The 13,910-nt window shown below is 36.8% G+C and overlaps 1 protein-coding gene across 1 annotated transcript in view; it reads right to left on the bottom strand.

Moving 5' to 3' along the window:
• The window catches only part of DNAL1 (dynein axonemal light chain 1), an 87,726-nt gene that overhangs the window by 9,903 nt on the left and 63,913 nt on the right, over positions 1-13,910 (bottom strand). The window contains exons 5-6 of the mRNA XM_042781020.1: positions 11,235-11,290; positions 1,499-1,625 (exon numbers count right to left, since the gene is read on the bottom strand). Of these exons, the coding sequence (XP_042636954.1) occupies positions 1,499-1,625; positions 11,235-11,290 (183 nt within the window). The remainder of the gene's footprint in view (positions 1-1,498; positions 1,626-11,234; positions 11,291-13,910) is intronic.

Raw genomic sequence — 13,910 nt, forward strand, 5'->3', positions numbered from 1 at the left:
CCTTCTTCTCAGTCTGTCTTTTTCTGGAAGGTCTGCTGACACCTCTCCACCATGAATGACCTTAAAGGGATTTGAAATGCCAGTGGCACAGCCTCTAGCCTCATAGCAACATGCAAGCCACCAGTGTGACAACTGACAGATGAGTGGTGGAATTCTACCCTTAATCAATGTGATATTTCAGTTACCTCTTTTTACCCCATCCCTCCTACCTCTGATAATCACTAATAAACTTCGGTCTCATTCTTTTGGTCTTGTCTTTTTATATAAGTGAGGTCATACAATATTTGTCCCTTTGTGATTGGCTTATTTCACTCAGTATAATGTCTTTAAGCTCCACTCATACTGTAGCATGTATCGAGACTTCATTTCTCCTGTTGACACTCCTAGGTATATACCCAAAACATCTGAAGCAGAGAAAAAAGAGACTTGTACATAATGTTTATTGCATCACTACTCACAATTGCCAAAAGGTAGAAATGACCTCAATTCCCATCAACAGAGGAATGCATAAACAAAATGCAGTACCTACATACAATGGAATACTACTCAGTCATCTTTGAATTCTTAGAGTAATTCATTCAAACCTCTCCTGTAGATCTAACACAATTTTATAATTATTAGTTAATAAATTGATTTTTTTTTCTCCTAAGTTGTGAACTCCTTAAGGGTTGTGATAGGTCATACTCAACTCTGTATCTCAAGAGCCTGGCATAGCTCATGGCACATATGAGGGCTTTACTACATGCTGAATGAAAAGCTAAGCAAAGAAGATTTGGCTCAAGCATTATGCTCTTTAAAAATCTAGGTATATGGGATCAAATTGACAACAGCAATTCAAAAGATTAGATCAGAACCTTAAAACCAAACCAAACTGACTGCTGTCAAGTCAGATCCGACTCATAGTGACCCCTCCTTGGGATTATCACTATGGAAGTAGATTGCCCAAGCTTCCTTCCGAGTGGTGGGTTTGAGCAGTCAAATACTTTAGGCACTATGCCACCAGAGCTGCTTATGTTAATGAGGGAAGAACAACTCAGAAAGAGGATAAAAATGGTTGCACAGCTTGAAGAATGTAATCAATGTCACTAAATTGTACATGTAGATACTGTTGAATTGGTATATGTTTTGTTGTGTAAATCTCAACAATGGCAAAATTAAAAACAAAATACTGACAAAAATACCCCCACAAAGTAATATCAAATAAGTTTTCAAATTTAATAACAAGAATTATTCAATTTAAATTGGTTCCTTTCAGCCTTTGACAATAATTTTTAAATTTGTCATGATTTTTAAGAGGACCAAAGCTTATGTAATTACATTCATTCTAAGTAAATATCTAAATGTAAACATCAAGCATTTAGCGGAAATGTAGGAACCCCCTATACCTACTTCTCTCTGTGCTTACAAAAAAATACTCCCATTTTGCATCTTTCTGCTTGTTGAGCTATATTCTATAAGCAAGAGGTAGAAGGCAAGCAAAGAGCCAGTCTCAGCTTACCCCAGTCTTTTACTAGATTATTAGACATGTAGAGAATCTTCAATTTCTTCATTACATGGATCCCTTTCAACTTCTCAATAAAATTGTAGGATATCCACAGTTCTTCTAATGTGTCCCCCACTGCTTCCTGCAAAAGAAAGCAATCTTATTTATATGCTTATTTTTAAGCTTTTCCTCTGTCTCCTTCCTTATAAACATCTATAGACAATAGCCTTCCTAGAAAACTGAGACCCCATTTGCAGGAAAGCTGAAGGGTGTGTGGGAGTTTTGTCTCATTAAGGAAGCCAAATAGAACAGTCTCATCCACTCTTTACATTGATTTGGACTTTTTCTTCTCTAAGTTTGTTTCACTAAGCTAAAACTCACAGAGCATTATTTTAAGAATCGCTACTGAAATCATCAAAAGCAGAAATAACAGTACTGTTTTACCACTTTTCTTGAATAGTATAGTTTTCAAATTACTTTTTTATACATTCTAGTAGGAGGGCTCACTGCATTTACTTCCAAGGCACTTCTAGGAGGGTTTGAATCACTAGTCTTTCAGCGAGTAGTCCAGCACTTAACTATTTGTACCATCCAGGGACTCCATATTATTTCTAAGTAGGTAATAAAGACGAGTTTTTAATGAATCTATCTGGTGGATTGTTGTTGTTGTTGTTATGTGCCGTCGAGTCAGACCCGACTCATAGCGACCCCTTCTTGGGTTTCCAAGGCAGTATCACTACGGAAGTAGATTGCCCCATCTTCCTTCCGGGGAGTGGCTGGTGGGTTTGAACCGCCAGCCTTCTGGTTAGCAGTCAAGTGCCTTAGCCACTATGCTACCAGAGCTCTGGTGGATAGCAATCAATAAAATCTGGCTAAGTTTGTGTCAATCAGTTTAGTGAATCTTCAATAAATTGGTCCTCTGGAGAACTGGAGCTTGGATGAAAAGGCGTTCAGCCAATTACTATGCACGTGAACAAATCATTTTCCTCCCAGTTTCTTTCTCTGTAAAATGAGGAGATTGAACAAGATCTCTAAGGTCACTTTCAGCTCTTAAAATTTGCAATTCTTTAAGGTTAACAATCCATTATGAGTATTGAAAACAAAAAGTATCTGCTTTGTGAATAGTATAATGATGGAGGTTACAGAAGTGAAAAGGGTTTTACTAAGTATTGTAAAAGCTCCCTATTTTGGGCCATTTAAAATTACAGATTATTACTACTGTTTGCTTTGTATATAAGATGAATCCAGATAACAACATTACTTAGAAGTCTTTAAGGAGATCTGCTTCATAAAGACTTAAGAACTGTTTGTAGATAATTGATTACAAAGTAAAAATTAAAAAGTAAATAGCTTTTATATTATAAACCAGCAATAAAGAGGAAGTTATTAGAGAAAAATGACCTCAACAAAATCTATAAATAACCCAGGAATGCATTTCTTATATATGAAATTAAATTAAAATTTAAAATTATAGAAATTAAAACTATAAAATTCTACTGAAGAACATTAAAAAAAATCTGAATAAATCTTCCTGAAAAGAAGACTCGTTTTAATAAAGACATCAGTTTTCCCCAAGTCAATCTATGAATTTAATGTAACTCTACTAAGACTCTCAATGGGATATTTTTTTTATGACTTGATTAATTGATTCTTAAGTTTCTCTTAAAGAGTAAATGCTCAAGAAAAGCTCCATATATTTTGAAAAAAGAGAGGACCTGTCCCAACGGATATCAAAACACATTGTAAAGCTAAAGAAAATTAAAGCAGCATGATATTAGAGCTGGGACAAGTAGAAAAACAAACACAAAGAAATTTGGCCATCCAAGAAGCTACCTTACAGGGGAGTTCAGATTTCCAAATGTTGGGAAAGAGAGACTTTTCAGTACATGGGAATTTGGAGAAAAAGAAAATTAAGAAAAAAAAGAAGTGTGATACCTGCTCTTTTAGGCATCCTAAGTAAATACCCAAATAAGTGTAGAAGGACATGTAAAACTAAACTACAGATGGATTCAAGGTATAAACTTAAAATTGAAACCTAAAACCCTATAGAAGCACCAGAAGAATATATAAGACTATTTTTACATTCTGGAAGCAGATAAGATCTTCTATGTAAGATATAAAGCACCAGTCATACAGATTTGACTAGTAAAAATTAAAAAATCTCCATATAGCAACTATGAATGGGAGCTCTGGTAGCATAGTGGCTAAGACACTTGCCTGCTAACCAGAAGGCTGGCGGTTCAAACCCACCAGCCACTCCTCGGAAGGAAGGTTGGGCAATCCTACTTCCGTAGTGATACTGCCTCGGAAACCCAAGGAGGGGTCGCTATGAGTCGGGGCCGACTCGACGGCAAACAACAACAACAACAGCAACTATGAATAAAGTTAAAAGACAAGTGATAAACTAAAAGAAATTACACTCAATAATTCTGAAAACTGTTTGCATTAAATGGTGGTGTGGAATCTGCAATCAGACTGCCCAAGTCTGACTACCTTGTGTGACGTCCTCTACCTCTTCCTCTTTTCCCCTTCCCCTTTCATGCTGCCTTCTCCACTTTCCTCATTTTTTTTAATGTGTGGCTTTAGGATTATTTGCTTGTATTTTTTGGGGGAAGAAATAATCAGATTTTGAAATTAAAAAGCTAATACACAAACTTATAAAAATCATACAGCAAGAACAAGCATAAGGAGAGAACTCATTTTCTCATCCCAAACCTCCAGTTCCCTTCCCCAGAAGTAACAGCTGTCAGAAACATTCTCTGCACATATGTGCATATAAATATCCATTTGGCTTTTTTCCACTTAACAATGTATCTTGCAAATTATCATATTTCTGCAAATATAGGTAAATCCTGTCTGATTTTTTTCCCTAGATGCTAGATTTTTTTCCTGGATGAACAGTATGAATTTCTTTAAGTAATCCACTAGTGATAGACAGGTAGGTAGTTGCAATCTTTCGTACAAGCTATATTGCAATGAACATACTTTGTCCATGTGTATGAGTATGAAAAACTCCCAGATATACAATGGTTGGGACAAAGTGCATGCACATTTAAAACTGTAATACTATCGACAAACTGTCCACTGAAGAAGTTGAACCAGTCAACTCAGCAACAGTGTTTAAGAGTGTCTATTCAGTATACTTGGACACATTAATAACTATCTAAGTCTCAGTTTCCTTATCTTAAAATAAGGATAATAATATCTACCTGCTGTGAGTTTGAAATGAGATAATACATGTAAAAAACCTGGTATATAGTTAATAACTACAGCAACAACAATAGCAATAGTAATAACATTTTCAATAATGGATAATTATTGGTAATACTAAAATGTGCCTAGAATTCAATAGTAAAGCAACTATAAAAATGGGCAAAAAATATGTTTGGTAAATTTTCAAGAATGTATAATGTATAGCAAAATGTATAAAAAGATGTCCAAAGTTACAACTGATGTGACTACATATCAAAACAATACAGTATCATTTTTGCCCATCATGTTTGCAAATATTAAAAATATGGATAATAATCAGTGATGTTGAAGGGAGAGGGTATAATCCTCACTTATACACCATTGATGAAAATGGAAACTGGCCTAAGTATCATGAAAGTAATTCATGTACATATCAAAAATTTAATACACATATATCTTCAGCATGTCTTCTTTTAGGCATCCTGAGTAAATACCCAAATAAGTGTAGAAGGATATGTATGCAAGGATGTTCACTGCAGCATGATTTGCAATAGCAAAAAAAAGAAAAGGCCCCCTTCCCAAAACAACACTGGATATAATCTAAATGTCCCGTAGCATAGAAATAGTTAAATGCATTGTTGTATACTGATACTATGGAAAACTATGCAGTAATTAAAAAAGTAATTATCTGGGATGATAAATAACAGTGTGAACAGGTCTAGGTTTCCAACTTTCCCCAGACATACACCAGGAAATGTAATGCTAAGTCTGTGCACAGTCCTGTGGGATTCTGAATCAGTGGGTAGACAACAGCAGCAAATAGCTGGAGATGAAGCCAAGTCAATTTTGAATCTCATACAATAGGAAAAGTGCTTCTTCCATTGTCTTAGCCCCTCCCACTCCAGGCAGTAAAATGGTTGGTTTCCACAGACAACTGCAGTGGCATGTACTCCAGCCAACATACAGCTCACCTGTGAACAGGGAAGGGCCTCACAATCTGTCTACAAAATAAATAGGAAAGGTCTCCCTGGTGGTCTGTTTGGGTGTGCCCGCCCTTGCCCCTCCCAGCACAGCAGATAGATGGCTGCTGCAGTCCCAGTCTACCCACAGCTTGCCTGAGCACAGAGAAGGGCCCAGAGCTCCAGCTCTGAGATAAGAGGGCCCTCACGGAGCAGGTTAGGGTTAGGGTTAGCACCACCTTGGAAACCCAAGGAGGGGTTTCTCTGAGTCAGAACAATTCCACGCAGTGAGTTTGTTTTGTTTTGTTTTTTTCTCATGGAGCAGGAGACGGAGTAGCAAATGGGGACTTCCTCTGCAGAAGGATGGTTCATTCAGGTTCATACAGCACTGGCTTTCTGACTAGGTTTAAAAAAAAAAAAAAAAAAGGTTGTTGCCCTCGAGTCAATTCTGACCTAGGTAGCCCTGTGTGGTACATAGTAGAACTGCTCAATAGGGTTTTCTTGGCTGTGTTCTTTACAGAAGCAGATTGCCATGGCACTGCTGGGTGGGTTCAAACCACTAACCTCTAGGTTAGTTGTTGTTGTTGTTGTTATGTGCCGTTGAGTCGGCCCCGACTCATAGCGAGCCCTCCTTGGGTTTTCGAGGCAGTATCACTACGGAAGTAGGATTGCCCAACCTTCCTTCCGAGGAGTGGCTGGTGGGTTTGAACCGCCAGCCGTCTGGTTAGCAGGCAAGTGCCTTAGCCACTATGCTACCAGAGCTCCATATCTAGGTTAGTAGGTGAGCACAAATCATTGACGCCAACCAGGCTCTTTCTGAGCAGCCTAAGTGCTGCTAAAAGACAGAAACGCAGCCCTGAGAGAACAATAACTAGACTGAAGGCTGCACTCCCTGGAAGGTAGATTGATTAGTATGCATCAATCTCTATTCTTTTTGGGAACTGCTGGAGGACAACTGCTTAGTTTCAACTTTGGACTGAAACATTTATCAAAGAAAGGGAGAGGAGCAGCAAGCAAAGTGTGAAGGCTCTGCTTACCTAAGAGTTTCTTAAAGAAAGTAGCATTGTCAAAAATAACAAATACTTGGGAGAATTGAGACAGCCAACACCTTATACAATTTTCATGTCCTGGATGCAACAGAAAATAACAAGGCACATGAAGAAACTGGAAATTATGGCCCATCCAAGTAAATAAGACAAAGGAAAAGAAACTGTATTTATGGAAGCCTGAATAATGAACAGTGAGAAGAATGTAATAAAACCATGTAAAACAAAGTCAAAGAACTAAGGAAAAACAGACAAAGAACTAAAGGAAATCAGGAAAATAATACATAAATAAAATGATAATTTAAATAAAGAGGTTGTTGTTGTTGTTATCTGCCATCGAGTTGGACCTGACTCATAGCGACCCCTTCTTGGGCTTCTGAGGCGATATCACTATGGAAATAGATTGTCCAACCTTCCTTCTGAGGAGTGGCTGGTGAGTTTGAACCGCCAGCCTTCTGGTTAGCAGTCAAGTGCCTTAGGCACTATGCTACCAGAGCTCCCAAATAAAGAGGTAGATACTATGAAAAGAAATCAAATGGGAAAGTGGGATGGAGGGGGAAAAGAAAGCCTCTTTGCTTAGGGACTCTGAGCTTCTGTTAAGAGTGACAGAAAAATCTGGAAACAAATACATGATGATTGAACTACATGACAAACATGATCAATGTCATTCAATTGTACATGTAAAAAATGTTGAAATGCTTTGTTACTTATGTATTGTACAATGAAAAATACATTAAACTGCATATATTGACATGGAAGGATATGCTGTTATACTGTTCTGATATTGAGTGAAAAAGTTAAATTACAGAAAGAATATGCCTTGTATAATATCAATACAAACATATAAAACACATATGTATATATACATAGATATCTATTTGTATAGGCAGAAAAAAAGTTTAAATATACAAAAATATAGTGGTTACTTCAGTGAGTGTGAATGGTAGGTAGGGAAAGGCTTTCATTTTTTATTTCATATACATACAAATTGCTTGATTTGTTTTTTATAAAGAATATGTATTACTTTTAGAAGTAAAACTTAAACAGTAGTTTTGTAATTATAATAAAATACATTGAGTTACTCAGTATTTATTGAGTGCCTATTACACATGCCAAGCACTACTGCAGATGCCAATGAACAAAACTGATATGGTCATTGCCTTTATAAAGCAGAATTTGGACTTGTGTTTACGTGCGAGACAGAGAGAAAGAAAGAGAATAAGAATTTAGATACAGGTTCGCTTATGAGGAGGTGAAAGAGGTCTAGTGGCACAGTGGCTGAAGTATTTGACTGCTTACCAAAAAGTTGATGGTTTGAACCCATCAGCCACTCTGTGGGAGAAAGATGAAGCAATCTGCTTCTGTAAAGATTTACAGCCTTGGAAACCCTATGGGCAGTTCTACTCTGTCCTATAGGGTCTCTGTGAATTAGAATCAACTCCACAGTAGTGGCTTTTTGTGTTGAGGAGGTGACATCTGTACTGAAATGTGAAAGTTAAGAAAGAGCTAGCAATGTGAAAAAATATAGAAGGCCAGCAGTCAGAGATTTCTAACTAGGGAGAAGAATAACATGCAATGAGATCAGAAAGGAGGGCTGAGGCCAGATCAAATATATGAATGGGCTTAAAATATACCTTACCAGTCAGTTTAGCATAGTGCCTAAGGCACTTGACTGCTAACCAGAAGGCTGGGGGTTCAACCCACCAGCCGCTCCTCGGAAGGAAGATGGGGCAATCTACTTCCGTAGTGATACCACCTCAGAAACCCAAGGAGGGGTCGCTATGAGTCAGGTCCGACTAAATGGCACATAACAATAACAAGAAGTCAGTTTTCCTAAGCAGTTTTAAAGAAACACTTTTCTTTCAGTTGAACATTCTGTTTCACATACTATGGAAATAATTTGTAATTTACTAAGGCAGCTATTTAAATGATGTGATGTGGCTGGTGTATCTTGATGAACACTTTATCCAGTATGTGAACCCATTTGAAGCCCAGTATCTGCCTTGGTGGGCAGCATTATTTTTCTTTAGTCTATGAGTAAGTATAGTCTATGCATAAACTTTTAGACTGGTAAATTTTTTTGGTGAATGCATATATACACACAGACACACACCATGGAACAAGAACCAACAATCAGATGCTATTGATAGGAGTCTATAGAAAGTGAGAGACCTAAGGAAGTGATAGTTCAGTAAGACAGTATCTCATACATGCCTTAACGCCTATATAATTTCTTTGTTGTCTCTACTTACATATTAAATTTCATGCAAGAAGTTATATAACATCGTAGTATTTGAGAACTGAGGTTTTGTACGTGCCTGGGAACAGCATGCATTTGCCATATTGACCTTAAAAATCTTGGGGTACATTTATTTGCAAATGCTTGCTTTATAGATGTTTCAAGGTAATATTTAGCCTGGAGTATAAAAAAAAAAATGCTGATTTTTTGTACTACAATAACTTGTAGCACTGACATTATGGCTTGTAGGGTAGCATAGTGCCTAAGTCATTTGACTACTAACCAGAAGGCTGGCAGTTCAAACACACCAGCCACTCCTCGGAAGGAAGGTTGGGCAATCTACTTCTGTAGTGATACTGCCTCGGAAACCCAAGGAGGAGACACTATGAGTCAGATCCAACTCCATGGCAGGGAGTTTGGTTTTGGTTTAGGACATTACGAATAATGTCACTATACTGAAAATTTTTTATCACCTAAGGCTCAGAGAATAGAGAGAAGCCAAAATATCCTTAAATTTATCAATGTATTTAGAACATTAAAAAAAATCAAATTTTTACAGATTAAGGATTCTACCCATCAAATCTAATTAGAAAGCTAATAATTCACCTGCTGATTACTGTTGAGAGGAAAGAAAATTCCTTTATTTGATTCCAGAATCTAATCTAATCCTAAAGAATTTTGGAGTATTTTATAAATTTATTACTAACACTTTATATGAGTAAATTGGCATGTAGAAGGAAGTATCATCCAGAGAGGAGCAGATGATTTGTTCATTTTAACATGATGATTCTGAAATTGTACTTAACAATGATCCCTATTCGGGTATTATAATTGTTTCTGTAATGGTACATGATCATTGTAATGTAATGGTAGCCTTCTGGTCTTGGGAGGTTATTGTTGACAATGACTGCAGTTTCAACCCCACTCGCTCTTCATGAAACACAAGCAGGAGGGAAGGAGGAAAGACTGTGGGAACCATAAAAAAATTCAGAATTTTCATGAATTCTTTAATAATATATACTTTTTAAAGAAAATATATTGTCTTTTTGGAACAATTATAAGAATAGGAAATTAGGTTCATCCTTCCTGAAATCATGCCTAGTTTTACAATGTTGTTCTATCTCTTCTTTGGAAAGAAATACAATGGCCAATAAATATACAAATAAAACATACTGTCAAAGACTTTTAAAAATTTTAAATACCCACAGCTGTTAAGGGAAATGGGGACCCTTATCCATTATTGATGGTAGCATAAAAATATTATAATCTTTCCACAGAGCAACTTGATAATATGTCACAGTGCTGGCTTTGGCAGCACATATACTAAAATTGATAATATGTCACAAAAGCCTTAAAGAAATGCATACCTTTTGACCCAGCAATTCCATTCTAGAAATTTATCCAAGGAATTATTCATGGATGTGTGCAATAATATAGCTAAAAGGAGATTCATAACAGCATTGATTATAATAACTACAAACTGGAAACAAACTAAATACTGAACAATAAGTAAATGGTTTAAATAAATTATAGTACATTGATAAAACAGAATATTATGCTGCCATTAAAAAAGGGCATGTTCAAAAGTATTTTAAAAACTTAAGTTAAATCCTATGATCAAAAACCTCCAAAAGCTTTGCAACCCACTTGGAAAAAAAATCTAAAACTCTTATTGTGCTCTATTGAGCCTTATGTGGCCTGGTTCCTGGCTCCCTCTCCAACTCATTGAGGACTACTCTCCTTCTCTCATTCAATACCCTTTGCTTATATACAAGTATACCAAATGGATCCAGTTTCAGGACCTTTGTACGTGTTGTCTCCTCAGTCTGGAGCACTTATGCCTCAATCAACTGCATAGCCTGCATCCTCACTTCCCCAGAAACAACTTCTCTTTTATTTTGCCTCATTTTCCTTCTTCGCATTCATCCCATCTGATATATTACTCAATTATTTTTGTATGTCTTCCTCTATCATAATGGAAGTTGTATGAGAGCAAAGACTTTGCATTGTATTCTGCTGTACCTCCAGCCTAACCAATCCTGGCTTAAGTAGGTATTCAGGAAATACTCTGAATGAATTTGTAGAATGAATGACATGGAAAAATGATTATTTTATCTCAAGTAACAAAGGAGATATGAAACAATACATACAGTATGATTTCACTGACTACAAGAAGTTGTAAATCACATCAGAATCACCAGTGGTTTACTTTTCTATAGTTCTATTTCGTAAAACTTCCACAATATACAAGCATTATTTTCGTACTAAGAAAAAAAGTATGTGTGTTTATTTTTAAGCAATAAATAATAACCTACCAGTCCATTTAAGTTCTTTATGTTGTTTCTTCCTAATGACAATATCCTCAAGTTTTCTGTAGTGGAGAGAAAGCAATTTTTGTTTATAAGAATCATATTACATAATTGTAAACCTAGTATATTGCAATAAAGTTTTAACCAATTTTATATATAAATATCCCTTTATAATGAGTAAGAAAGACTATGTTAATAAAAATTGATAATCAAGTAGGAAATAAATTGACCTATCATTTAAGGTAAACAGTGTAATTTTGTATCATGCCAATATTGAATAAAGAAATGGTAAGCTATTTGGAATGGACAGACTTAAATTGCTGGCTAGTAAAAGTATTAAAGGGATATTATAAGAGTAAAGAATATTTTTAAAAAAATTTTTATTGTGATTTGGGTGAACATTTACAGAGCAAATTCGTTTTCCACAAAGCAGTTCACATACACTTTGTCTCATGACACTGACTACAATTTCCCACAATGCAACAACTCCCCTCCCACTTCCTCTCCATAGTCCCCTCCTCTCTGTATCCTTTCCTCCCATTCACTCCTGCCCCTCGAGCTGTCTCCCTGTGAGTACAGAACCTTTCTATTCTCCCATGATTGATCTCTCCAAGGAGTGTATCTACCTAATGCAAATGTTCAGCTCATGTGCCTGTCTTTTTGTTTGGCTGGAAGCCACAGGAGTAGGTTCAATTCCAGGGCAGCTAGGAGCCATAAACTCAGAGGTTCCATCTGGTTCTATCAGACCAGCAAACTTGGTCCCCCCTTTTTTTTTTTTTTAATGATTTTGAGTTTTGTTCTACACTGTTCTCCTATTCTGTCCAGGATCTCCTACATAGATCCCCCTCCAAGTGGTTGGCAGTGGTAGCCAGGCACCATCTAATTCTTCTGGTCTCATAGTCATATAGGCTGAGGATCACATGGTATACCAGTCTCTTGGACTAATTGTTTCCATGTGTCTTTGGTTTTCTTCATTCTTCTTTGCTCTGGATAAAGAGAGACCCATCATTGCATCTAGATGGCCGCTTGCAAGCCTTTAAGATCCCATTCGCTACCAAAGTAGGATGTGAAACAATGTTTTTGTATAGTATGTTATGCCAATTGAGCTTGATGTCCCCTGCGACCATGGTCCCAAGGCCATAGGTCCAACTGCTCGCTCCCTCTGGGTTGTTGGCTATGGCCAAGAAGTGACTACAAGCTTGTCCCTTTACAAATATACTTGTAGAAACATTGTCTGCCAATCCTATACATGGTCATGGGCACACTACACTCTGCACAGACATACCTAATAGTTCAGCCTGTCCACCCATCTATCCACCCATAAATCAACATTGCCTTAACTGACAATGCAGTACTGTATGTGCAAAAGGGTTCATATTTGTTGTCTGTACCTTCCATGCACCTCTCTATGTCTTCCTCTTCCTCAGTGCCATTGTGTTGATCTCTCACATTTGGTACATAGCCCTTCCCTTCACCCAAATCAATACTTGTCTCTACCTATCTAGTAGTGTTCCCTCCCCTCTCTTCCCATCTCTGGTAACCAACAAAGAAAATTTCCTTCCACAGACAAACCTTTCCTTGACTTTTTACAATAACGGACTAATACAATATTTATCCTTTCATGACTGACTTATTTCACTCAGCATGTCCTCCAAGTACATCTACGCCACGTGGCATTTTGCAGATTCTACATTATTTTTTAGGATTGCATGGTATTCCATTGTGTGTATGTACCACAGTTTGATTATCCATGCTTCTGTTGATGGGCACCCAAGTTGTTTCCATCCTTTTGCTGTTGTAAATAGTGCTGTGATGAACATGGGTGTGCATGTATCTGTTCTTGTCCTGGCTCTCACTTCTTTAGGATATATACCTAGTAATGGAATTGCTGGGTCAAATGGTATTTCTAATTCCAACTAAGAGTAAAGAAGATTTTAAATTTAAATTTGGGAATGTCTATTTTAAATATCTTATAGTATGAGGACTTAACACTAGAAAATAGATATATATATATATACATATACCATCTCACTTCACAAAGGATTAGAGGTGAAAACGTATTAATCTGGTCTTCAAAAAATCTTTTGTTTTCAATTTTTTAAATAATTACATTGTAATTTGTTCTTAAAATGAAATGTCTATTGATATTTATTTTTGAAGGATCTTTACATTTGTATAGGAGCTCTGGTGGTGTAGTGCCTAAGGCATTTGACTGCTAACCAGAAGGCTGGCAGTTCAAACCCATCAGCTACTCCTCGGAAAGAAGGTTGGGCAATCTACTTCTGTAGTGATACTGCCTCAGAAACCCAAGGAGGGGTCACTATGAGTTGGATCCAAGCCGACAGCAGTGAGTTTTTATATTTGTATATCCACAGACTATATCTCGAAGAGAAAAAAGTAGAAACTGTTTGCCTTTGGGTAGGAACTAAGAGTCTATAGTTAGAGGATAGAGGATCACTCATTTTTCATTGTAACACCTTTAGAACCATCTCATTGAAACCATCTGCATGTATTATTTTTCCAAATTAAAAAAGAAAAAGTTCCAATGAAACACAGAAAACGTCATTTCTACTGCAAAAAAATACTTTGATTACTTTTGCATAAAGTACATAATTGTTGTTGTTGCTGTTGTTGTTAAGTGCCGTTGAGTCGTTTCTAACTCATAGCGACCCCATGCACAGC

Source organism: Orycteropus afer, unplaced genomic scaffold (genome assembly GCF_000298275.1).
Source record: "Orycteropus afer afer isolate SDZICR_OR568_19922 unplaced genomic scaffold, OryAfe1.0 scaffold00079, whole genome shotgun sequence".
NCBI lineage: Eukaryota > Metazoa > Chordata > Mammalia > Tubulidentata > Orycteropodidae > Orycteropus > Orycteropus afer.